Source organism: Anopheles funestus, chromosome 3RL (assembly GCF_943734845.2).
Source record: "Anopheles funestus chromosome 3RL, idAnoFuneDA-416_04, whole genome shotgun sequence".
NCBI lineage: Eukaryota > Metazoa > Arthropoda > Insecta > Diptera > Culicidae > Anopheles > Anopheles funestus.
This window is the reverse complement of record NC_064599.1, coordinates 20,323,749-20,350,776: the sequence shown is the minus strand read 5'-3', so window position 1 is coordinate 20,350,776 and position 27,028 is coordinate 20,323,749. Positions and strand designations below refer to the sequence as shown.

Here is a 27,028-nt window from a genome sequence, read left to right as displayed (position 1 = left end):
TATGAAACACCAGCAAAGTTAAATCCCAACAAAAAGATGTTCTTTTCAATATTGTTTTGGGTAGAAATGGCGATCAATATTACCTCATCACACACTTCTTCAAAATCCCTCTAAACCTTTACTGTCCATTTTATTCCGTTTGATTGGGTATTAGTACTTTATTCCTTTTAACCGACCCATCCAAACAATTGCTTCGCTCACATTCACATAAGTCAAGGGATGTACGTACTCTGGTAGAAATAATACATAAAATTCATATTATTATTCTCTTCACTGTGCTTTGTTCGGGTTTGAAGTGGAATATTCAAAATGTGGGCCAGGCACACACACAGCGAAAGACACGTGAAAGCTTCGGCAATAAAACATCATGACAATCGGTAGGACACTCAATCCTCAATAAAATGCTGACAACAACTGTGATAACGTGGATGAGATTACGATATTATTAGGGGTGATTGTTTTTTTTTCTCAATCGTCAACTCCTAAAGTCCCCCCCCCCCCTACAAAGCGTCCTCAGGACATGGTTGATGATATGTTTTGCTTGTGAGATAAAAATAATAGACATATTTCTATGCTATGTATTAAAAGGTACCAGCAGAAGCAGAAGTTTCGATGGAAATTCTAGTAAAAATAAACCCCCCCTCGCCCCATGATGGAGGAGCATATGTGTGTGAGTGTGTGAGAAGAATCTGGAGACAGAGAAAGACAACGAATGATCCTATCTCGGGCGGATAAAGTTAAATGAGATTATGCAAAACCCTATCCCGTAACGTGCTCAAGTGGGGTTTGCTCCACAACAGCACTGGAAGTGGATGACAATCGACAATCGGTGGTGAGCAAAACCAGGGTGAGAAGGCACGCGAACACGCCATTTCACTTTGGCACTAACGTAACGTATCTACCACCACAAAGCTCCCCCACGAAAGGATGAATTCTAAGTACATTAAGGCGTGCAGGCTGAGCAGATGGGAGTTGTTGGAGGGAGTTTGTTGGGGAGCAACAAAAAATGGCTCCCAATATCGATGCATCTCATCCACCCTCCACACCCCTAACAGAAAGGAGTGAGCTGTGAGCAGTCCGTGGCGCATGTTGTGCGGCCGTGTGTAGGTTTTGCACTATATTTCATCCCGATTCCGATTTCGAGCTGCACCGTCACAAGGGACAAAACCGACAACAGAAGAAGAACACACATACATACAGTCAAAAAAAACTGCCAGAAAGGAACACACTATTTTTGTGGAAAAATTCCTCCAGATAAGGACGAAACAACTCTTCCCAACCTCACACACCCGCACACACAGGACGAAAAGGTAATGAGACTATGGGGTAAATAAAAGCTCCACAAAAAACCCCCCAAAGAAGGGAACAAAGATGGCGCCGTTTATGGTGGAGGAGAAAGGTTTTGTTTTTTTTTTTGGTTGGGCTTCCTTTCGAGCGCGTTGTGCTTCAGATTTGACAATGTTTGTATGCTCCACGGGACCTACTTTTCTTTTTGCAGCTCACAGTATTTGCTGGCACATAATCTGGTGAATGGTGGAAAAAATCCCCCCCAGTCGACAAATACGATCAACCGTATCAGAATGAAGTCCTTATTCGGGGGAAAATGTGTGCGTGTGTTTTTTTTGCCATTTTCTCCCCCGAGGTGGAAAATTTTGCGCACCATCACCATCCGCTTCCTTCGGAGGAGGTGTGTAGAAAATAAAAATGAAATCCTTACGCGAAAGGATATTCGGTGGTGCGTACTGTAACTCCGCCCATTTTCATTCCTTCGGCGCAAGTTTATGTACAAGGATATTCGGTGGATGCGATCGTTTGTCGCATTTGTTCCAACGATCTGTTGTCCCTTTTGCTCTTTACGCACGCTGTTGAGAAAGGAGGTGGGGATTAAACGAATGAATTCCTGATGATGATACTGATGGTGATGATGATGATGATGCTGTAGAAACTTGAAGCGAATAAGGATAATGGATAGGGTAAGAGATTGTGTGCATAACGTTCGTTGGACGGCTGCTTCACAAGGGTGATGAATATGAATTGAGGCGTCCTTTTTCGTCCCCGGAGCGCACGACGTTAGCTTCAACCGTCATCATCATCATCATCGGCATGAGAAATCGTCATCAGTGGTGCTGTAGGTACCTTGGTTGGGTTGGGAATGAAATGCAACCGGTGTGGCCTATAGGATATGTTCGCTGTTACACAAACCATTCGCTAGCGTGGAGTCGTCCTGTTCGGTGCGGCGTACAAATAACGCGTAACGTAGTGATTGATCTTTGTGTAGGAAAAGAAAAGAAAAACAATCGGTCTGTGGGTGGAAAGTTTTACCAACATTAGTATTTATAGTTTTTTTCCTTTAAGAAAAAAATAATTGTGCAATTTAATCATGTTTAAGAGAAAAGAAGAATATTGTGCAAAATATATCTAAAACTAGTGTAACAAAAAAAAATATATATTTCATTGTGTATTAAAACGTGATGATCTGTGTTCTTGGGTGGAGTAGCGTACTACTCCTCATTCGATCCTTACCCGTTTGATAATAGTTTAAAGTTTGAATTTCAAAGTGACACAAGTTATTCCACGGTACAATCATGTCCACTGCCATGTCGACAGCATTCATGGTGGACAGTATCCTGCAGGATAAGGACTCTCCGACCGACCAAGTAACGCGCTGTACGGAAGGTTCCAGTCCGGTCGGAGTTCCACCGGGTGCTTCTAATGGGGACGCCGGTTCACTAGCCTCCATCTCGGACAGTGACGAATTCGACGAGCCTAAAGACTCTAGCAGTCTGTGTGACTCACCGAAAAGTTTCCACAGTCTGCACCAGCACAGCCATCTGCACCAACCGGTCAGTGATCATCAGCTGCATCTGCATCACCATCATCTACTTTCCCAGCATCATCATCACCATTCGGCGTCATACTCGGACGATGAGGTACCGGCGGGACCACCGTCCATCAATGGTGGTTCAATAGTGCGAAGACCGGCCACATTCCGACCCCATCCGGATGATGGTGTGTCGCTAGAGCAGATGGATTACTGCTGTGCCAAGTGTGGTCACTGTCAGGCGGATTTAAATCCGACCAGCCGGGGCAGTCCATCGGGGACGAGGGATAAGCGAAATGGCGAAGGGGAGCATAATAACAACAACAGTAAGGAGGAAAGTGTACCGGACGGTGACGGTGGTAGTGAGTACGAGTTTCGGTGTGAAAAGTGCGGGTACGGGGAGTATGTGGTTCCGGGCAAGCAAACGATCCTGAAGGAAAGCAGCAAACCCGTGCTCAAGTTTAGTGTGTCCGCAATTCTGGGCGACAAGAAGGATTGCGTTAAAGTTAGGAATGGTAAGTTGTAGGGCATGTGGCGAAGGCGGGAGGGGAGATCTGAGGGTGCGTGTGTGTCATAATGTTGTGAGTGGATTAAAGTTTTATCTGTGATTGATCGTTGAGAGGTGTGTTGTCTATTAGGACTAAAAGTAGCGGGATAAGAGGGCATCAGAAATTTGAAATTTGTCTGAATATATTAAGGCGTCTAAAGGGCTCCGAAGTTTTGGGAATGATATGTATAAGGGAGTTTAATGTTTTATCTTCTTTAATGTTATAACACATTAATAATTCAAAAGAATTATTGCTAATTAAATCATTGCTTATTTAAAAAAATGGACGAAAATATCAATTATTGATGAATGTGAATTTCCTTCAACGAAAGTTCTTCAACTCACAAAATGGAGTAGCGCACTTTAATTCTTAGCCCACGCGGCTCAACTCCATCAGTGTGCCGTATGATACTACACAATGTTTAACATAAAAACCAGATTGTTCGTTGTAGTGCACGATAATCATCATCAGCCACTAGAACTGGAGCCAAAAGCCATCAGGATGCCTGAAAAAGGCGTCATTTCCTGTACCACTGTTTCAACTCCAACTTCAACAACTCCAACTCCAAGTGATTATAGGGAAAATGCCATCCCATCATGGAATGAGGATTGGTCTCTTTTGTCACCATCAAGTGCATCGACGAAGTGGATGGAAATTAAACCCACCCGACGGGTGGGCCGATCGAACCCCGATTATCCGATTGGTGTGGCGTAATTATTATGATCTGATTTCCTGGCATCTGTGGTTTACGTCGGTGGACACGGTGATACACTACGCTCATCCCCCTTAACCTTACGGTAGCATCATCGTCAGATACGCGTGTAAGCGTAGCTGATGAACAAGCAGCATCACACATACCGCTGGTCTGGTCAGATGGTATCGTTCTGATGGCTCCCGGCTCGATTGTACGAACCAATGAGGGCATCACATCGATAGCGTCCTCAGTTGCATGCATGCGAGTGGCCACTACCACCGGTTGCATCACAAATTTCAATTATGTCCACCGTTTGCTCATTTGTCGATGCAATACTACTTGAAGGTAGTGCTGACCGTTACGGACACTCGTCCACGGGACAATGCAGCAGTTTATCATACATCCAGGCCCATCCAGGGTGGACAAGCTTCCAGCTTGCTTTCTGTCTCTGTTTTTTGAAGGTTCCCTCACGCTCGCACACCGTTTCGGGATGGGAATAATTTATATGCAATTAACACCTCATTTATACAAATAGATGAACACAGCGCTGCAGTCGATAATCAGCATGCGTGGTGCGGTTTTACCCTGCCGCGGTCAACGTTTGTTCGGATGCCGACAATTGGCGACAAGCGTCAATTGGTTGGTACTGGTTTGATTGGTTTTGTTTGATTTTTATGGATTTCTATATGCGCATTTCCTTGCCATGTTTGGTGTATGGAAAATGCGCCACCAAACGTTTTGTGCAAAGAGGCGGCCCCGTAGTACAACATTTTGTGCAGAATAATTTGCTGTCTGTCGTTCTGGACAACTTGCTTTCGAAGCTTCCCGTAGGTGCAGTCGTGTAGGAAACAAACAGGATACGGCCAACGTCATCCGGGATGGGTGGTTGACGCAATTCTCGCAAACAAGGAGATATTATGTTGTTTGCATCGTTACATTGCAATCAGTATTTTGCTTTGCGGTTTTAATTTAACATTTTTGTACAATGCTTCAGTTTGATTTTTTTATTAAAGAAATAATTCATAATTTAATCAAATTCATTAACTTTCTGGTAAATAATTGCTTAACTGATAGAGTAATAAATCTACTTGAACATATTGAAGTGAAAATATACTTAAAATATAATTCCAAAAAAGTAATGAATTGTCATTCATTTCACCAAGGAGTATTTGTACCATTTTATTTTTTATTAATCATTAAAATCAGGCCTAAAAATAGACGCATAAAAATGTTTTGCAATAACACATAATAATAACATTTATGACAAAAATTATGACGTTTGCCCAGAACATAAACAAATCTTCACAACTGCAAATAAACTCTCTTGAAAGGCGATAAATCCGTTAGGAAATATTTGTTCCGTGGCTTATCAGTGACCACAATGTGACACCGTTCAATGGAGCAACCAAAGTGTTTTTTTTTTGATAAATTGTTGAAATGTGTCTCTTGACATAACAAATTTGTCACCTTGTTTATCAGTTTTCGTGGCTCTTTTTTGGTAATTCCAATATTTAGTTACTTGTATATATTTCTGAGCTTCTTTTTTAATAATATTAAACAACAGAAGTCAAACATAGCTTTCAATTGTTAATATATTTCCCATTTTTAATTAATTAGTTATTTAACTCTTAAAGTGCTTGTACTTGTGAACCATTAGTAAAAGATTGCACGTAGTTATTAAAATATGTTATATGTTTATCAAAGAATTACAATTATACTAAATCTTCACAATTATTTACAATTGCAAAGTAATTTGCAAAGTATTTCAATTATATTTTCAGTGTCAACAAGATTTATTTGAAAATATGATAACATAGCATAGTAAGAAGTGAAGTTGACTTAGTATTTATTTAGTAACTTTTATTTTTAATATACTTAGTTCAAACCTGTTTAAGCTGCTTTGCGAATAGTTCTTTTTCCCTTGAGTTTATTATAATAAATATGACAAAATCTGAAAATAACTCAAACATAGAATGTAGTAGTCAAAGTATAATAATTTATTTCATACATACACTATTAAATCATGCCTTATCGGTCTTATAATAATGTTTGCCAATCGATAAAAATTCATATCCATCACTTTACTACTCCATCAAGAATCGATTTTGTGCGTTCGGACCAGCGTTCGGTCAAAATGAGCGCCTTTGGACATTCACTACCTACTCAATCCCGTCCATCCATCCCCAAAACAAGCCACCGTTGCAGGCTGACTGGCAGTCGGGAAATTGATTATGTGCTACCGATAATTTATACCACACACTTATTTTCACCTTCAAGCTTCCTGTTGTGTTACCCCCTACCGTTTGACTTTCGGCCATCGCTCCAGTTTCCGGTGTAGCATTAATTTCTTTACCGAAAAAGCTATCAAAAATGTCACACCGAGGCAGCGAGGTCGGAGCGCTGGTGAAAAGCTAATTTATATCGCTTTGATTTTCATCCCAACGCAACGATGAAGGTGACGATGTTGGACGGTTTATTTAGGGAGTTTTTTTCCTCCTCTTTTTCTTCACACCAACCAATTCCTGCTTAGGCGCCGGAGATTTTGGCCTTTTCTGGCAAGTGGAGCGACCGACGCACCGGGTTTTTTTGAGGGGTGGTAAATATGGATTCAATGATTCTTATGCGCTCGTTTATGATTATGAACGTCTGCAAGTGACATCCGACTAGGAACGGTCGAGATCGATTTTAACACACACACACGAACACAGAAAAGTGTAGGAAAAAAAGGGAAAAGTGGAAAAAGCGAACCATCGTCATCTTTCGATGCTGGCGGTTTTCGTTGATGGTCGGTACCTTCACATTGGACGCTTATCGTTTCAGTGGAGACGCTTTCCGGTTATGCATGTCCACCCCTGGGCTTTGCGAGGGCCAAAGACGGGTATGAGTTTTTCCGACATCGTACGGAAATGTGTTACATATGTCCTTAGACGTGATGCTTTCCGAAGAAGCGTTCTGTTTTGGGGAGTTTGCCCCATCTCTGTGTGTATGTTTGGTGCGTGCACATGAAATTATAATCGCATCTAGCGACGAACCCCACGAATGACCACATAATGGCTTCCGTACGAAAATTGAGGCCCCGGCCGGTCTGGTATTGCCGATTCGGACAATGGGGACTACCGGAAAAAGGTCGCAAAAATTGCTCACTTCTTGGGACAAAAAAAATCTCTTCCCCACACAGGCGAGAGAGACCGATGCTTAAGAAGCCGTCCAAACCGAAGGGGAGCCAACGGTATTTAACGGTATGCTGCCGCGCCTGGTGGTGGTTCGAACGAAAGGAAAGAAGGCAGAAAATCACATCCGGCGTATGAACATGTTCCTACTGCTAACGAGCTGTGTGTTCCCCCCCTACCCATTTTCTCCCATTTCTTCCCCCACGTTGTCCCCCAACGTCGTTTCGTAGCATCCCTTTGTGCAGGAGGCTCCTTTGGCTGGCACCGAACACGATGCCAATTTCATCGACAACTCAACTTTCCCGCCGATTGGACGCGCCGAACGATCCTCTAAGTGAGCCGCCAGCTGACGCAAATTATATTATTTTCCACCCTTGACGATGGCAGCCCAGTTGGGAGGGTTTGGGTTGGGATTTGTGTCGTACCGAAAGAGGAAAATCTTTGCCGCTTTTGGTCGTTTGTTTTCGGCACTCTCGGCACTGTGTTTTGCCTTTCTGTTTTTTTTCTTATACTCTCTTCCAGGCAAACGGAAAGGAAGGTTCCCTCTTCATTTTTCGGGCTTCGAACGACAGAAGGCAGCCCCGGTTCGAGCCGTGTTCCGAGGCACTTCGTTTTGACTTTATGTCTTTTGGTCTGTATGAGACTGCCTGGGTGGTGGAAAAGTCGCGTTGGAAATGGGAAAGCGACTGAGCCGATTTTGTGGAGTCGAAATCTGGTACAGTTTACGTGCTAAGTGTTTTCCTCGTTTAACTCAATTTAGGACGAGCATATGTTCCACACACCTCCCATCCTCGAAAATACAGTGAGGATCGCAAGTGTGAGTGAGAATAGAACATTCTATTCCGGGGGGAAACCATCCTTCCACCATCATATGCATATGGATGTGATTCCACAAATGGAGAATTTGGTTTGAATATTTGAAGGCGCAAGAACTTAAAGCAGACAACTTGCCAAATGGCGGTAATGATTACGATGATCGTTGTTTCATCTTTTCTTCTGCACTTCCGACTCTCTTGTCTTTTGTCACACAATAAACTTTAGCCAAAGCGAGCGAGAACAAATTTCCTAAAACCGATCGATATTTCGAGTTTGCGACACAACAAACGCTCTACAAAATGGGAAAAGTTTTATCTGCCGGATGTAAACTTTTTTTTTCTTTCCTTTTCACTATATACACTTAAAGGTTCGTACTTATTTTATGTGATTAGGGCGTGGAGGAGAGAAAAGTTTTCATCCAATGCGAAAGATTTGCAATGAGTAAATGATCTGTTTATGACAGTTGCAAAGCTGTGCAAGTGTGTCAGTATTTATCATGCAATAGCAGCAAAACAAAATGGTTTAATGAAACACTACATAAAATTATGATTAAGCAACATGAACAACATTCATATTAAAGTGTTACGATTGAACACTTTAAAACTAAACCATTCCAGCAACACTTGAAACGGAACATAGGTACCGAGTGTAATGTGATTTAAATGATTCAATTTAACCAAACCGAACGAAATAACCTCTCCTCATTCCCTCCTAAAAATAACCTCAAAACCGATCCAACTCGCTGTCCAATGTTGTGGTTTTTGCATCCGGTTATTTACGGGTGGTGTGAAACATAAAAAAATATGGAAACCCGAGTGAATCCAAACCAATGCCTTGTAAATGCCCATTTGATGGAATACTGATAGGAGAGTGATAAAAAAATGGTAACTGTAGTAACTGTTGGGATGAGGATGAGGTGTTGATGGGTTGGTTCAAGCTATACATGATTGTAATGAATATTTATAACGGCGGCCGCATGTTTTCGAAGCGCATGTCCACCGTGGGATGGACAATATGACATTGTGTAAAAATAATACATTTAAATTGTTCCATCCATGGAATTTGTTTTTATTACAAAATTTGAGTTTTTTACATCTGTGTTAAAGTGTTTATGATGGGTTTTGAAGAGCATTTTGTATCAGTTTTTGTTTATTATGTTTTGACATTCAGTTTTTAATTTAATAGTGTCATTTTTTTATAATTGTCTTTTTTATATTCGAACATTTCTCTTCGCTCTTTAGTTTAATGTTTTTAGTATATTTTTTAAGTTTTACGCAGCTCGTAATTCACCTTTCTTGTCGTTTTCTTTTATTATCTATCGTACCAAACTGTATTCATTTTATTTTTGTTTTGTTAGACAATTTATCCATTTCTGTTTTCTGTCGTTTTTATGTCGTTTATACTTGTTTTAAAAAGTTTTTCATATAAAATTTTTTTTTTAATAAGTTACTATCATAAAAAAGTTCAATTTGTATGTTATAACATGTATAGCGTTTTTCCTCCCGGTGGACTACCCCACAAGTAGAGAATGATTTTTGGAAGCTCTCCAGCCAGTTTAACCATTTGTTAAACAAGCGAACCAGAGAGACAAAAACCAAGAACAACACTTTGAATGATGTTCTGGGAAAGTGGGTAACATGGGTTTGGGTTTTTTGGTTGTAATTTTATTTTTTCCGGCGAAAAATCATCATATTCTCCCGGCCCAACATGCATTTCACACGGGTGCATTTGCAACAATGGGCAGTTAGTGTTGTGTTGAAGCGTTGTTTGTTGCGATTCGATGCATATAAATTATATCACTGTAATTTGTTATTGTAATACACGATGGTTCTTGGAGGGAAAAATGGAAAATGAACCGAATGAGGGGGCTTTATTCATACGGTGGGGGGCTACAGTGTGGTTTTAAGCGGGATGGAATGTGCTGTCAATTTTGTCCACGAATGAGAGGCCATTTATTTTGTCCACCATTTGGGGAAAAAACAGGGAAGCGCGGAGGATGTTCGCACGCAAAATGTCTCGTTGGTGTAGTTTGTGGTCAACCAGCGATAAAAACACGGAATGATGATGCTTAATTAATTGCATATTAATTATGCTATGAATGTGCGTTACCGGGCCAACATTATGCTGGCACGATGTTGAAGTGCATTATATGTTTAATTTAATAAAGCCCAACCCATTTTGTAGCCATGTATCCGTGTTTCCTTATACGCATTGACGTCAGAGACGTGGTTAGTGGATGGGTTTTGTTTTTTTAAATGTACAGCAAAGACATTAGAGACTTGTTGGCAGACATTTTTGGGAATTTGTACATTAGTTTCTAAAACATTTTTAAGTGAGTCTGAGCTACAAGATGTACAGACAGACAGGTTCCTTTCCTTTATTCATGACGATTAAAACCGGCAAACTAAATCATTGCTGCAACACTTCAATTTATCATTCAATTGGATTAAACAAGCAAATTCTTTATGTGCATAAAAAAGTAAGCTTCACACAAAGTAATTCCACCAAACCTATTGAACAAGCATAAAACCTCATCAAGCGAACACTTTTGGGGCGTTTATCAATTGATCATATAACTGCTTTTAATCACCCCGACACGCCACATTGACAGTTTGGTTTAGTCTGTTTTTTTTAAACGTTCTTCGTTGGTTCCTTTCGGGTAAGTTTCGTTTAGGTCCCTTGTTCGATAATTCTACCACGCCTTCCCGTGCGGCTGAGAGCAGTTCTTTTTTTTCTGTTGCCTATTGCGTAAATCAGTAAAAACACTGAAGAACAATAAAAAAATATGCCACGCACACGCACCCATCAAACAACAATAATCGTTAAATCGTTAGAAATGTGCAATAAACCGAAGGTGCAAAATGCGGTGCGGAAGTGGCAGTTCGGTCCCTGTGCGGCCTTCCGGAAAAAAAACTTTGATTGAAGACCTTCCCAGGCAGGAGATCATCGATCGAATCGAAGCGTGCAGTTCCCGCCCTCCGGATAGCCGGGCACTAAACGATCCTGGACACCAAACCGTATTGAGCGTAGAATAATAACATTTCAACCAGACCCAGTACATCCTTTCTGGTCGGTGTTTGCAGCAAGGAATCTAGCAAAAAAGCAGTCAGCCCATGTCAAACCAAAACCGAGGAAATCCCTACAGCAAGTCGGGTAGGGTGAATACACAGCTGGGAAGGATACAACAGCTCACGGTTGTGCATTGCAAGCCATTCGTGCAGCGTTTTTGGCATTCTTACCGGAGAGACAATAATTTAAACATGATTATAATCCAATGTTTTTACAGCCCAGCTCAAACCTCCCCAGCGGGTTGGTTCCGCTGGTTACACTCACTTACTTTTATCAGCGGGCTGTACCCGGTGCTGTTGTTGTTGTTTTGTTCTTCCCATTTTGTCGAGGTTCGCTTCGATCGTTACTGTTACGGCAGCACGATTGAAGCCTTCTTCACCTGGGAATGAGGGTTTTTGTTTTTGTTAGAGATTAGAAACCAGATGATGATGGAAAATTAAGCAACTTCCTGGGCCTGTGGCACAGGATTCGTGTCGTTTTGATGCTTGACGGAGAAAAAAAGGTTGTGTAACGTGTTTTTGTTCTTTTTTTTGGGATTTTGCGGTATTATAAGAGCGGTTGATTTCTTTAAATGATCTAAATGAGGTACTTTAAAAATTATCAAATTGTTGTTAAATACAATCATTGGAATTTTTAGAATAGAATTGATGACACTGTAACGACGTAGAAGGATAACTGTTTTATTGGATAAATGACAAATGATCTACAAAAAAAATGTTTTTTTCGTCATCTTATCAACAGCAGATGCGGCTTACTCTATATCAGTCGAAACTTCACCGCGAATGTTGAATAGAATTGATAATTTACTCTTAATTGATTCTGCATTGTAGGTGACAATAATATGTAAAGATTATTATTAAGTATGTTTTTTTATTTATTTATTCAACAACACATATGGCTTTGGGCTTTTCGGAGGGCTTTGATCTAGCGCTGAGTATATCCCGCTAACGGGAAAACATTTCATACATAAAGGATCTTTGAACTCGTTTGTCATTTTGGGCAATAAACCGAATTTCCTATACGGTCTGACTAATAGTGATAGTGATCTCGGAAAGTTTATTTATTGTCTAAAAGGAGATCTAGATCTCGGGGATCCTATCAGCACTGATGAGCCGAACTATTGTGGAAACTATTGTATATCCTTTTGTAATTATTTTAGTTTGATTCAGCTCTATTGCAGCGATGAGGTTGTAGTTGGTGCTTCGTAAATTACTTGGTGTTTAACTATTGCTTGCAGAGAACACTTCAGGGATGTGATCGTTTATGGATGGATCGTTGGGATGTGCTCACCTCACCATATGTGCTTCCCTTTTAACGACTCAATGTTGTTGTTCTCGAAGTATTCTGTTTCTTCATCGGTTTTAAAATGGCACTCTAAAGAATCGTTACGAAGACAAGACAAATAACGAAAGGAACATAAGGATACAAAAGGATACATTGGGGAATGAAGGGAGGAGATTAGTTGAGGATCCAATATGTCACGTATCAGAATATCCGAGAGCCTTCCGATTCCATTCAACGGCAGCGGTTTAAAGCTCTACGATCGACCCGGCGAACCAGGAAAGAAGGTCAACATCATGGATGTTCATGGATGTCGACATTATCGATGAAGCTAGGTTAATATGCTGTAGATGTCCATGAATGAACAACCCATAGAGTGTCCATCGTATAGACGATTGTCGAGAGATTTGTTTTTTTTTATTTATTAATTGTTAAGTTACTTTTTTTATTGAATTATTTTTAATTGATCATTATACGGCTCACCGTATTGTCGGCAACGTTGACGGGCTTTATATTTCCTCCAAGGAATTTCCTCCTTAAATTTCGCTTTATACCAGACATTCCAATCGCCATATTGTGCTATATAGGATTGGAAAACTATGTAATCATCTTGTTTTGTAATTGTAATACTTCAATACTTTAGATATATCTGAGCCTATACTATACGATTGCAATATTGAAATGGATAAAATGATGTCAGTGAACTTTTCTACAATAATGATGAATTCGGAAATTCTTTCACCTGTTTAGTCCACTTGCACAGTCTCTCAAGAAATAAAATACACTATTAACTATTATTTGTCAATTTTAACAATTCCGATTGGAAAACATCAAAAAACTACTCATTTGTAATCGTTTCAAAACTACTTTTCAATCCAATTATGTCGGTCCTCTTCATACATTAAGCCCGTTTCGTAGAATTTGAAGTAACTGACACCATCCTGAAGCGTTCGTTTTGTAATTGAAACATCCGTATATGGTAATTTCATCTAATCCAAACCCATTCCGGAATGTGTTACCCACAATGCCCACTTTCACATCCATTTTGACAGTTTACGCTCGAGGCAAAACCGGAGCAATCCGAAATTCCCGTACTTCATCTCGTCATATCGTTTGCAGCGCACCGGGTAAAAGTTACCCGTACAATGTTACCAACACAATTCATCTGCCAACGTCAGTTCCGAAACATCACCTTTTGATGATGATATGCAGGGCAGTCTGGCAGCTTTTTGGGAAGGAAATTTAGCGTAACATGCAATAACAAAGAGAAGTTTCGCTAGTAGCAAAACTCGTCAGTATTATCCTACTCCGGTTACTGCCAGTGGATGGGAGAATTCCTTTCGAGGTGTAAATGTTTATAAAGGATTAAGATGAAGCGAGAAGATCCTTTCCCCATGCGTAGTGGATAATTGGAATGTTTGCCAAAACAAAGGCAACAAACTCCACCTACTGGTGGAATCTTCACCATTCGGTTCCGCGTTGATTGAGTCCCGAAAGATATGAGCATATCAAATTCATACTTCCTTCATACCGGAGACACCGCCATACACACGCACGTGCAAATGAGAGTTCTTGACAAACTCACACTCATAGAAACGCCATCTTAAAGACCCGTGTCTCTTAGGGGGAATAGGGGAAGCAGTTTCTTACCAGCAAAACGGTTAAGGATGGGCATCGTGTATGAATCTTCGCCGTCAGGTTTTTGGCGCGTCGCAGCGACAAGGTGTTAACGCGGAAGTTTTTATGTGAAAACTTTACGCAAGCCGTTAATGCCGTCGCATCGCGCACCCAGTAAGACTCGTAAATGTTGATGGTAAAGCAAAAAACCCCAAAAGGCAGTGGAGGTTTTTTTTCGGAGTTATTTGGTTGGTAACTTCCAGAAGTACTGCTGCATATGGCCGCCGCTATGTGAGATAGTTCTACGGCTACGAGTACAAAACATGCCCAAACATTTCCGGAAACATTTAACGCAAAGGTGGCATTAAAAAAGCCCCCAAAAGAGACTCGAAATCGCAGATGTGTGTCACATTTGTGGAATGGGGAATTCCGTTTCGTCAAAAAAAGATTTTCCTTTATGGAGTTGTTATGATAAGCCTCTGATGGAGGAATTCAACGCACTTTGAACTTGTGAACGGTCATTAGCGTGGTTTCTAGGTTAAATTTGTACACCTTCGGAGCAGATAAAGAGAGATCCAAAGTTGGGGAATCTTCTAGATATAGCTTTGTAGAACACACCGAACGTGGGACCTGATCGTAGCGTATCGTATATTTTGCTTCGTTGCAGAATTTATTCAACCACAGCACCTTTGGCCTTACATTCAGCAGAACCTGATCCAACAGAACCACTTAGCTAACCCGGCTTTTCTGGGTGCCCATCCACACCATCCCCATCATCCGCATCAGCAGCATCCCCATCATCATCACCATCATCACCATCATCATCCTCCTCCACCACCTCCTTCTCACCATCATCATCAGGGTGGACCTCATCCTCATCCACTGTCACCTCATCACCCACAACAGCAGCAACAGCATCTTACCGTCGGACCAAACAGCAGTCCGACTGGCCATCCGGCCAACAGCAATGGTGCCCATCCGCATCACCTTAACAATAGCAGCAGTAACAGTGCGAGCGAGTCTGGCAGCTTACCGAACAGTCCGGAACTGCAGGAACCCTCCGGACAGGTGGTGGTAGCACTTCAACAGCCGAGAGATAATAAAATCATTGCAAAACCACTTCCGAGCCGACCGACACCGTTCCTGCACCATAGTCTCAACCATCCCCATTTGCACTCATTGTTGGCCCACTGTCGCAATCCCTACATACCGGGTAAGTAGAGTCCCTTAGTAAGATTTCCCCTCCTACCCCCGGTGGCTGGACATTCGGTTTTAACACGCGTGTTTTCAACTGTTTGTAGGTGGACCACAAGTTTTCCCACTACCTCCGGGGCAAGGTTTTCCGTGGGCACACTCCACCCGAGGGAAACCCCGGCGGGGGATGATGCGGCGGGCAGTGTTCTCTGGTAAGACAAGGAACCACATATAGCAGAAGAGTAACTTTTCATTTAAAAAAACCCCATTTTCCATTACGTTTCATTCAAGACTCCCAACGGAAAGGGCTGGAAAAGCGATTTCAGCTACAGAAGTACATTAGTAAACCGGATCGAAAGAAGCTCGCGGAACGGCTCGGTCTTAAGGACTCTCAGGTAAGCAGATGGTATCATGATTTATTCATGCTTTGGTTGGGATGCTTCTACCGGACGTGTCACATATTAGGAACAACCACAAATAATGGGACATTTTCAGCAAAAAACATATTATCGATAGTGGGAAAAGACGATTTATTTCATTCAAGTATTTTGCTTGGGAAAAATTGGCTTTTTTCCCTTATGGCAGACAATTTTATAAGCTCCGCCCTGGTGTGGAAGTTGGAAGGTGGAAAAACTCTCAAACTCCTAAAAGAAAAAAAAAAGAAAGATGGCAGAATGGCCGTATAAGGTGGAAGGTGGGACACGTTATGTACTGCGGAGTTGAATCTTGGGAAAAGTACAAATAAAAGTTTTCCAGCAAAAAGAAAAAAGAAAAATGAACCAAGCAAGAGAGAGACAGAGAGAGATTGAAATAAAACCAAGCGATAGAAAGAGATGAAAAGCTTCATTTTCCGGCTCTGTTTCGGCACACACCATTCAAATGCGCAGACGCTATATAAGAGGGAAATCAGTCCTACCAAAACACTGTTCGTCTTTAAATGCTCTCTTGCTTCCTCACTAAACAAAACCGGGAAAAGGAGTTGCTAAATTGTTGTTGTGCTGGAAACGGAATTGCAGCTGCAAACGTTAGGGAATAACTTTTTTTTTGCTAATCGAGAAAAGTTTGACCGAAAACAGGATGAATAGTTTGTTTGCCTTCTTGTGGTTATCGGCGGTCGTGGGCTTGAGGATCGATCTGATTAATGGTCAAAATGGGGATTCGTTTGTGCTCGATTGCGATTAATGGGATTTTTTTTGAATGATTATGAGTTGATGTGATCAGTAGATGATTAAATGATCTTTTTATGAAAGGATTTTAATAATTGGAAAAATAAAAATCAATATTAAACTTGCTTTTCGATCAAATGTTACACAAGCTGCAGAATGCATGATTAATGATTTGCGAAAAATAATTCCGTTGGTCACTTTTCTTATCCCTTAGTCTGCTAAAGACTTTGGATCTGAAAAATGGACCTCCTTGAAGGAAAGTTAAGGCATAACCACATTCGAAAATGGCAGAGAGAAACAGAGAGAAACAGAGAGATAGAGAGAGACAAAAAGGCAATAAAGGAAGGAAAATTATTCCACCTTTTTTTATTTCCATTCTCATTTACCTCAATCCCGCAAGACTCCGGGTTTTTGCACCACCGCTGATGATAATCTGCACCGTAATTCGGTTGCCACTCGACTGGAAAAAGACCAGAAAACCAAAAGCCATTAACTTCATGCACCGGCAAAAACCCCTTAAACGGCCGTTGGGAAGGAACCGAAATTGAAAAGTTTTGGCGAGAAAACCCCTTGGTTGGGAGGAGGGAAAAGTGGGTGGATGAAAGGGGGGTGAAAGAAAAAAAAAACAATCAACCAGTGTACGACATGACAAATAAAGAAGCGATTATTTCCTACTTCGCTTACGGTGCGGATAAATCTCGTTGTTGAGCACACAAAAACAGGAACTGGATTTTCTTCTCGCCCGTTTTTTTGTCCTTGTTTTGATGGTGTTTTGCTCACACATATAGTCCACATACACGGTCCATGCGCACGCTTCCGGACACATATACTAGGGAACATTCTCACGTCTGGAGATGACATTTTTCCAACTTTGATAATGCTTTTCCTTTTTTCTTGCACGGCCGCTTTTCGTAGTTCGCTGTTTTTCTTCCCTTCTGCGTTGGGGAAAAACCAACCCCTCCCTTTATTGGAATGCCCGGGGGGGGGGGGGGAAAGAAAATCCCCGTACCCAGGCACACTGGTCTTTATGTGCTTGAGCAAGCTCAGAGAATAGCATGCTGGAAAATTGATTTAATCCGATTGTTATCCGATAGAAGCGTAATGAATATTTTCCACAACCTGTTTTCCTTCCAGTCAGCTTCTCTTATCCTTCTCTCTCTCGCTCTCTCGGTGGCATTGTGTGCGAGTGTGAAGAAGGATGATCTTTCGTGTGTTCTCCTTCTCTCACACTCACTGTAAGTATGTTGGGAAAGACAGAACAAATGCTGGCAAGCAGCAGTTGAAGGCGGAAAATGAAATAATCTCATTGATGATCATGATCCGTGAAATGATTCCAGGACTTACGTTCCCGTTCCCGTTTTGTTTTCTACTCCATCGTCAACGAACTTCTTCAAGTGTCGTGCGATTTTCTATCACTTTGTGAGGGTGTGTGTTTGGTAGAAGGGAAAAACTTCCTTTCTTCGGCCTAAAAAAGAAGCTGAAGAAATGTTTCAATAAATTCATGAATCCATCTCCCCATTCCGGAGGCTTTCGATGGACGGATTCTGCCAACTGGTTTGCGGTTGGTGGAGCAACCGGTAAAATTAATCGTTCATTAATTTTCCAATCTATCGCTTTATCGGTCCCTTATTCTGTGGCCATTTTTTTGTGGGGGGGATAGAAAGTTTTTTTTCTATCAAAAAGGAAAGGAAAGATTCATTTAAATAATGATTGGTGCAAATGGATTTTTTTAATTTAATTTTTTTATCGCCTAATTGATGGTTTTTTGAAGCTTCACAGAAGTTGTAAAAAAAAACAACTTAATTCTGAGTTATTCTTTCTCAGTTCCTTTCCTTCTCCAATTTACTTTTATACTTTTTAAAAGATGAAATTTAATGAATAAAATATTTATACAATTCTATTTAACACTAAAACTACTGACCAAGTAATTATGACAGGTCTGGTTTCTTCTAATGATATTAATTTTTGGATGATAAATAGTTCTATTATAATTATGGTATAACTTTTCACACTCCTTTTCTTTGAAATCCAAAAAATAATTAAAAACATTTTTGCATAATTGTAAACATAAGTAATTGTAGTGTTAAAGAGTTATTGTATAGATACAGAATTTCTTTATCAAATGAAATTAAATTAAGATCAAAATTATACTACACAAAACGTTTAAAGATGTCCTTAATAACGCATGAATAAGATTCATTTACTACTAAATGCAAATCCATTCATGAGTGGGATTATCTTAATTCAATTTCTAGACAACTTAATGTCTTTAGCCTTTCGTAAAGCAAATGAAACCACAACCAACGACGAAAAGAAGTGATTGTCGATTAACACACACCCGGTTGGGAAATATCTTGATAACAAGCCCGTAGGGATCGCAGATTAGCCACTCCCTGCAAAGCCACTGATCGACAACATACGGTTCTGGCATAACAAATTTATGCTTAATGGACCATTTCCATACGCACGTGGCAAGCAAAAGGGCACAACCGACGAAATCTGTTTCTTCGCCAAAAACGACAAAGCAATGAAAACACAACGAGAAGAAAGACGAGCGAAGAAAAAAAGCATACAAAAACAACCACAAACCGTCTGTCTGGATGAGGATAAGCATCACTGCAATTGATTACCACCCTTGGCAAGTGGAAAATCTTCACCCACACTGAAGCCAAACTGCCTCATTTTTCGGTCATAACGTCCTGGGGTGAGGTTGAGCGGTTCTCAAATATTTACTTGTCATTGCCGTCGGGCGACGACGTTCCGCCTGTTCGGTTTCGATTGTTTTTCCTACAACACCCTCAAGAAAGATCTGGCACGAATTTTCACCACCATTACCCTGGAGGGTGTTATAAGGCCTGGTTGGGTATGTGTGTGTTTATTTACAATAGTAAACCCTACTGGGCATAGTTGCCACCGCTTTTGGAATGTAAATTTACACTGGGATCGGGTAAGTGCGCCCGAGATTATCTGATTATCCTTTTCGAGTGGAAGTTCCTTAGCTGCCTTGTTTTACCATTTTCCCCCTTTTTGTGGGAAACGGTTAGTCGTACACGTTTATGCAATGATTGATTGGCCTGATGAAACTGATGCAGAAGCGCACCGAATTGCAACACGCCGAGCTTTCCTTCGTTGACTCGGTGGAACGAATGTAATTGATTTTCTCATTTCTCTGCCAATGACAAATGAGACCACAAGGTGCCCGTGACATACCAGGCCAGCCGATGGGCTGGATGAAAACGGGTCCGGCTGCGGGAAATACAGCTGAAGCAAGCTGAGTAATGTTGCTTCATTCACTTGGTGGACACGATGAAACCACACGATGACACTGCACAGGACATGCTTTTCTTTTTTCTTGTTCACCCGATTTCACAACCTCCCGGAACGCATCTGTTCTGAGGTGGAAAAAAGATCATGTGTGATCCCCCTTTCGCCCTGAATTCCTACCGATGACATTACAAAACAAAACATTAAACGCAGTCAAAATTCATCGATCATCGATCGGTGTGTTACGGTTGGAAAGTGTTGAAATTGCGAGACAGTTGGTGCGTTAGCCAATTTTGTCACACATTTCATTCCAGTCGGATGAATTTGAATGCATTTTTTTGTTGTCTGCCGGTGCTAATGTAGCTGTTGATCATGGGAAGAAATGGAATGGTTGACAAATTAAGTTGTACATGATGTGTGGAGTGAAGAGTCATCTTTTTTTTTTCTCTGTGAAAGAAATGGTATTATTTACTAAATTATAAGATTTGAGTTATAAATTATGGCTATTTTAATAGCAAAAACCATCAGAGTTAACTTCCAATGTGTAAATATGAGATTGATTTAGCCAAGATGAAGGGAAGTCCCTTAGTTTGGCGTTATTGGTCATCTAAGCTTTTAGACTTCAGACTTTAATCTTAAATTTTGTTTAACCTTTTTATAGCTAGAAATGATGCAAAATTCGTGCTACCGGACTAATCGTTTTTAGTGGAAAGCTTGCTCTATCATCACCTTAATTTTAGGGATAAAATCAACTTTAAATTAGTTGACTTTTGCTCATTTATTGTATAGCATCAACTGCCAAAAGCATTAAAATATATCTCAGCTCTTTGAATTTGTTGAAAGTAAGTGACAATGAAATTCACTTAAAATGCTTGGTAGTTCTAATGTTAATAGGTTGTTAGTTAAGTCAAGAATAGGATTAATCTGAAATTAATTTGATCTTCGATTTCTAAAATTTAACAAAGCTGTAAGTGAGCCATCTTTGTGGTTTTTGATTCGAGAAAATATTTATATAATTATAATTTATAAGATACATTCTTATCAAACACACGAGAGCGCAAAATAATGTACATTTTTCGGTTGAAGCGAAATGATTGTTCGTCTCTTTTCATTCATTAAAATCCCTAAGAGATGAGATACAATCTTCCAGAATGTGATTGTGTCCGGAAAAAATTCCGGAAAATATTTAACCCTGAGAATGAGACGAATGATCCTAACTGCTTGTTCTGATATAATCCTCACTGTCGATCTCTTGTGGTGTTTCATAGCAATATCATACAAATTCCACATTCAGAGGAATGTTACGTAGAAGATGTTCATTGGCAAAAATTACTTAAATATTCCAACACAAAACACCAAAGAATGATAACGAAAGCCAATAAAATAACTGAAGACAAGAGCTTCGAAATTATTCTCTTCTTACTCATGCATTCCCGTTCCATGTTGTAATCCTTCACGTGATCTTCTCTCTAACTTTTTCAAATTCCAATCAATAATCTAAGCATATAAAATTCCCCTCTGCCCAGTAATAGCTTACAACCTTGCGCAACAAGATCACTGAACCTATTGGGCACAAATTTCTCCCCATAGACAGCGCGACCAAGTTCCATGGTCAAGCCATGCCGGGTAAAGCAAACATTAACACCATCATCAAAAGCATACATTTATCAGTGACGCATCCGACAACCTACAGCCCACTGGCAAACAGTTTGAAGTGGAAAGTTTTGCGCTTGATTCGTGTTGTACAATTTGTCAACTGAATTGAGGTGAAATCCGTACCGCATTTGCGTCAATTTCCGTCACAAATTGGGCGGGGGGGGAGGGTCTTAAAGAGCCCTGTGTGACGTAGAATCAAAACGTTTCAAGTTCATCATGTTGGGAGTTTTGACTCCCAAAACATTAGCCGCAGAACAGCCGAAACAAGAGAGGGCAAAGGTTATGGGAGTTGATTGATTTTTCGCCGTTGCTTATTTCGATGCTGCTAATTAAATCATTCTTAAGCGATACGGGAAAGGGTGCCCCCCCTTTTATGTGCGGAAAGATTTGTTCGCTAATCGAATATCTTTAAATGATTATATGGCTTTTAACGGATTCGTCAAAACAAACACAGTCAACGGTGTGCGATTGTGTGGGAAGAAAGCTTTTTGATGCTGTGGTTTTCGTCGATTCTGAAGAGTGTAAATAGTTTGGGTTTTCTGTTGGGTTTGTTTTCGCTGTTCTTATTCTTTTTTTTAACATTTTATAAAAACATAATCCTATAGTGAAGTTTTATATATTTTAAAATAGTGAATATTACTTTTGTTTTATTATTTTAAATAATGGAAATTAATTCCTACATTTGGAAGCAGTTTATTTATCTTTTAAATTACTGGAAAAATAATTAAGTCACAAGAGATTTTCAAATTTTTATATTTTTTTTAGTTTTTTTATGATGTTTTATTCTTTTGTTTATTTTTAGCATTATTTGAATGAAAAGAAACTTATTTCAACCAATTCGCATTAAAATAAATCAATTTACAAAATTTTGCAAAATTATTCAAATAAAGCTGAGGCTATAGCCTTAAGAAATTTTCAAATTTTTAGAATATTTTTATTTTTTATTCTTTTTTTTTATTTAAATCAGTATTTGAGTGAAAAGAAACTTATTTCAACCAATTCGCATTTAAATAAATCAATTTATAATTTATATGAAGCTATAGCCTTAAGAAATTTTCAAATTTTTAGAATATTTTTATTTTTTATCCTTTTTTTTGTTTAAAGCATTACTTGAGTGAAAAGAAACTTATTTCAACAAATTCTATGTATAGAAAGAGTCTTTCTATCTCTTTCTTGTTGGCTTAACGACCCTTTATAAGGCGACAGAGGCCATTTCTAGCTTTACTAAACTTATTGTTACCACGTAGCTGGATAGTTCTTGCTTCGGAAGTTGTTTGGAACTGGCATCGTTTATGACATACACCATCCAGCCGCCCCAAGCTATTCTGGATTAATATTTTGAATGAACTCTACTAATTCTCCCTTGTTATAGATCAGAATACTCCTTCTAAATCTCATTAATTCAAGTCAGAGATATTTAACTATCAAAGCTAGGGAAAAAAGAGGAAAGGGATAGAAAGAAAGAATGTTCAAACTTATTGCGAAATTTCAAATAAACTATATTCAATATGTATGTCCGTTGCCACAATTTATAATCCATTGAAATCCTCTCAAATAAATCCATCCGTATGATGGTCATTAGTACACCCAAATAAACAAACATACATACACACTAAGCTCTTCTTTATGATGTTCTCGCCCGCACGATTTCCAAACACAAATTCGGACGAAAGTCTGTTTTCATTCACCCAAAGACCCCTCCGGGAATGGTGAACCAGCAGCAGCAGCCGGAAAACGTAATTGTCACCCAGGAAAAGTGTAACTGCCGGTGACAGTTACGAGAAAAGGCGGGAATGTATTGCTTTGAATTATATGCGGCACGCACGCATTTACACCCAGCCCTAGCCAATCCCCTTTGCCCGCTAAAATTTCCGGCACGGAGCTGGGGTTTTTAGGATGCAAACCGTTTCCATCCCCCATCCAGCGGCTGTAGAAAAGTCCTCCTCTGTTTGTGTCTGGGTGTTCAGAATGGTACGACACTGGACAAAACACCGTCACACTTTGTTCCGTTTTTGCCTCTGCGTCGGAAGCTGCCACTGTGCCTGGAAGCCTTTTTCACCAAACGGCCAACAGTAAGGGGTAGTGGACATGTTTTTCTACACTGTATCCATTCGCACCTCGAAGACCAACGATTTTCCCATCCGGCCTGAACCGGGCTCGGCAGTGGTTGGTCGTCTTGTGCTGTTGCTGTCGTTTGGTGCTGCGTGCGAAAACTCCCAAACTACCTCTGCGTGAGCCTTCTTCTTTCTGCCCGGAGTCCCGGTATTTCCGGTGATCTGTTTATGAGTAATTGCAATTTCCTTCACCCCTTTGGTCGCACCACGTGTCGCGATGATTTTGCTTGAAGGTTTTTGCAACAAACTGCACCGAAGAGAAGATCGTTCGTTCACTGTTTTGGCGAGGACACTGTGTAACAAAGTGTAAGATAGCCGACGACACATAGTGTGGTAATGTGGAAAGGATGTATTTTCGTTTTTTCTTGGTTACGAGGAATCACATTTTAGTAAACAGTGAGAAGTGAGCGAGAAGAGAACGGAAACGTTTTCGCAATGGCTAGAGAGAAGCAAGCACACCCACACAAAAAAAAATCGATAAACGCCAGATACACATCCAACCTATAACCTCTTCGTGTTTGCCCTAAAATGTGCAAAAGTTTCAAGTACGAAACCCCCGGGAAACCATCATCCCCATCCATCCCCAGAGTTCAATGTTGACGTTTTGCAAGGGCAACTCTTGATTGAATTTCTAACTCAAAAACGAACGGCGAATCATCCATCGCTGTACCGGCTTAATGGAATGGACAAACAAAATCGTGGCAAAATGGGATCTTTTGCACAAGGAAAGAATGTTCGTTTGCCGTGCGCGACCACATGAAATTTGAGCATGGTTAAATAAAGCGAGAAGAAATATTTGGAAAACGCGGCGAAAGAACCGAATCCGTTACAGTGATGTGCAATTTGTGGTGTGGGGAGTAGTTGGCGGGACACACAATTTGCCATGAAATTTGATGACTTATCGGGAAGCGATCGATAATGGGAAAGTCAAATACACTTAAAGCGCGCGCACGCACGTCGTGCCTCAGCTTGAAACATTGTCCGAATGGATGGATGCTGTCGAAATAGTTCATGTTTGTTCTAATTTGTTCACTATCGAGTGGCTGCGTTTGTGGAGAAATTGTTCTCATGAGTTAGTTGGTTGTGTAAAACAATTTTCAAATCTTTTGTTTTGTAATGTTTTTCTCGATTTTTGTGACACTAAAACGTCAAGATGTTGCCCCATGTTTGTAATGTTTTTTTAATATTGTGAATTTAATTCAACTATTCAACAATTAAACAAGAAAATTATTGCTCTAGCAGGATCTGTAATTCTCAAAAACCTAGTAAATATTTAATTAAAAAAGGTTATTGTACAAAAAATAAACTTTAATTTACTTTAACCCCATTCTTTTACGCTTTTGTTTTGTCTCAAAAAACTTCAAATTAAAATTGAATTTTAATGAAATTTTGAATATATTAAATATTAAAGTTTATACTGAAGTTTTTTTTATAATAACTCTGATTGGTTGGTATAAAAGCGTTTAAAATTGATTTGTTTTAGTAAATTAATCCCTAGATGTCAACCAGTGCTGGTGTTCTTTGTTCTCACATTAAAAGATGGATATCATGTTCCATCCCTTCGAGCCATTCTTCAAACACAGAAATAACAAACAGAAATAAGTCTAATAAGCCTGTTTTGACAGCAATGCTCTAGTAGCACTTTACGCAAAGAAGAAGGAAGCATTAATTCCTAAAACTGCTCTCCTAAGGTCTTGTGAACTACGGATGAGTTAGCTCAGTATTCCTTCCACTAATCTGAATTGAATATTATGGCTTAGTATTAATGTTCTTCCGCACAACCCGGTGTTACCTCAAGAACCTCTTTAGGGCTTTAGTGCCCAACAGAATTTTGTTTCGGTGGATTACTGTTCTCCTCTTCTTGATCTAATATTTGATACGTTGAAACTGGAAGCCTTCAAGAGAATGATTTCTTGAAGACTTCCAGCTTCATCGATTCAATAATTACACCACGAAGAAGAGAATACTAGGCCTACTTATTTGTGGGACTAAAGGCCTGAAGAGGTTCGCGACTATTAATTTATATCTATGAAGGGTTTTGATCGATCGTCAGGATCGATGAAGGGTTTTGAGGATTACAAATTTTAGATTTAGAAGAATTTTTGTTCTATCAGTACATATTAAATTTTAAATTCTATTTAACAACTTCTTAACGTCTTATAATTGTTTTAAAGCAATCAGCTTAAGAAAACATTAACAAAATGTGTATTCTTTGTCCTTTTTCCTGCTTTTCTTGAACAGGTGAAAATATGGTTTCAAAACCGACGCATGAAGTGGCGCAACTCGAAGGAGCGCGAGCTACTAGCAAACGGTGGCTCTCGGGATCAAACCCTACCGAACAAGAACAATCCCAACCCGGACCTTTCGGATGCACGTACCGACCGCCAGACGTCCCTCTCGCCTCCCCCACCCGGATCACCTCCCCAAGGGTCAACGCCGCTCGATGGTCAACCACCACCGCCCGCACATCCACCACCATCAACCACACCGTCGGGTTCACCCAAACCTGCCCCACCCCCTATGCTTACCTTTAAGTCCAAGTTTGAGCTGCTGAAACCATCCGCCGTGGCCGGCAGTGGTGGAGATTTTAAGTTCGATTTTGAAGAGCAATCGCAAGGCAATCGTTCGGCCGGCACTGGAGGACATTTCCCGCTGGGTGGATTCTATCCACCGGTCGGTGCGGAACGAAGTGACACGGGCGGTGTCGGTGGTTCGGGACGTTCGAACAGTAGCGCATCGTCGGATCTGCAGACGGGAACGGCCGCCATGTATTACGATGAGTACGAATCGGCCGGCGACACCGATGACAGTGACGAGGAAATCAATGTCACGTGACCTGATACAAGTGACGATGAACTAACGATCGATTGTGGGAAGATGTAAATAGAAGGAAGGAAGTTTGCTGCATAAAATGTACGACATGCGAGGTGTAATATAAGAAAAACTACCGAGTGTATGGGGTTTGCTGAACAGTGAAGATAGGCTCGACTGGGGAAAGGAATCGATCAGCCGTAAGTTAAGAATCGGTCTCTTAATTGCTAAGTATTTATTGCGATCCTTCACAAAACTTGTACATGGTTTAAACCTTCTTTCAAACCAATTCAATCACTCACAACATACCACTCGAAGGTCGGTTGATTGCCGATGGAAAGAAAACACACAGTCAAATAAATGTAATTCCTGCACTAATGCGAAAAAACATCTAAATCCGTGAATTTATGAAATTTATTCTTTGAAAGAAATGGAGGACGACAGAATATTTCGATTTGTAATGTGGTTTGGTTATGATCATTTGGCTTATAAGCAATATTCTCGTTGTTTTGATTAGTTAATTAACATAATTTTTAATCACTTTCAGTCAAATTTCAAAATCAAAATAACAAAAACTGTACTTTCCGTTGAAAAGACAACGACACAATTCAAAAACTACATTACTCATCTCACCGATAGGTGGCGCTAGCTATAATAAAGCTGACAGATAGATGGCGCTAGCGTTGGTAATGGACTGTGTTGTTTGGAAAGGACATAATGTTCTAAAATTAAATTTGGTTTTAAAAATATGAAAAAAACCGCTTTATAAAAATGTAAAAAATATATGTTTAATTACTTGATAGCACG

General features: G+C 40.2%; 1 protein-coding gene across 1 annotated transcript; it reads left to right on the top strand.

Moving 5' to 3' along the window:
* LOC125772236 (uncharacterized) lies at positions 1-26,609 on the top strand. The gene is made up of 5 exons (XM_049443712.1): positions 1-3,336; positions 14,684-15,229; positions 15,318-15,422; positions 15,502-15,605; positions 25,652-26,609. The coding sequence occupies exons 1-5, from the start codon at positions 2,586-2,588 to the stop codon at positions 26,243-26,245; spliced, it is 2,100 nt and encodes a 699-aa protein (XP_049299669.1). The 5' UTR covers positions 1-2,585; the 3' UTR covers positions 26,246-26,609.
* The last annotated feature ends 419 nt before the right edge of the window (positions 26,610-27,028 follow it).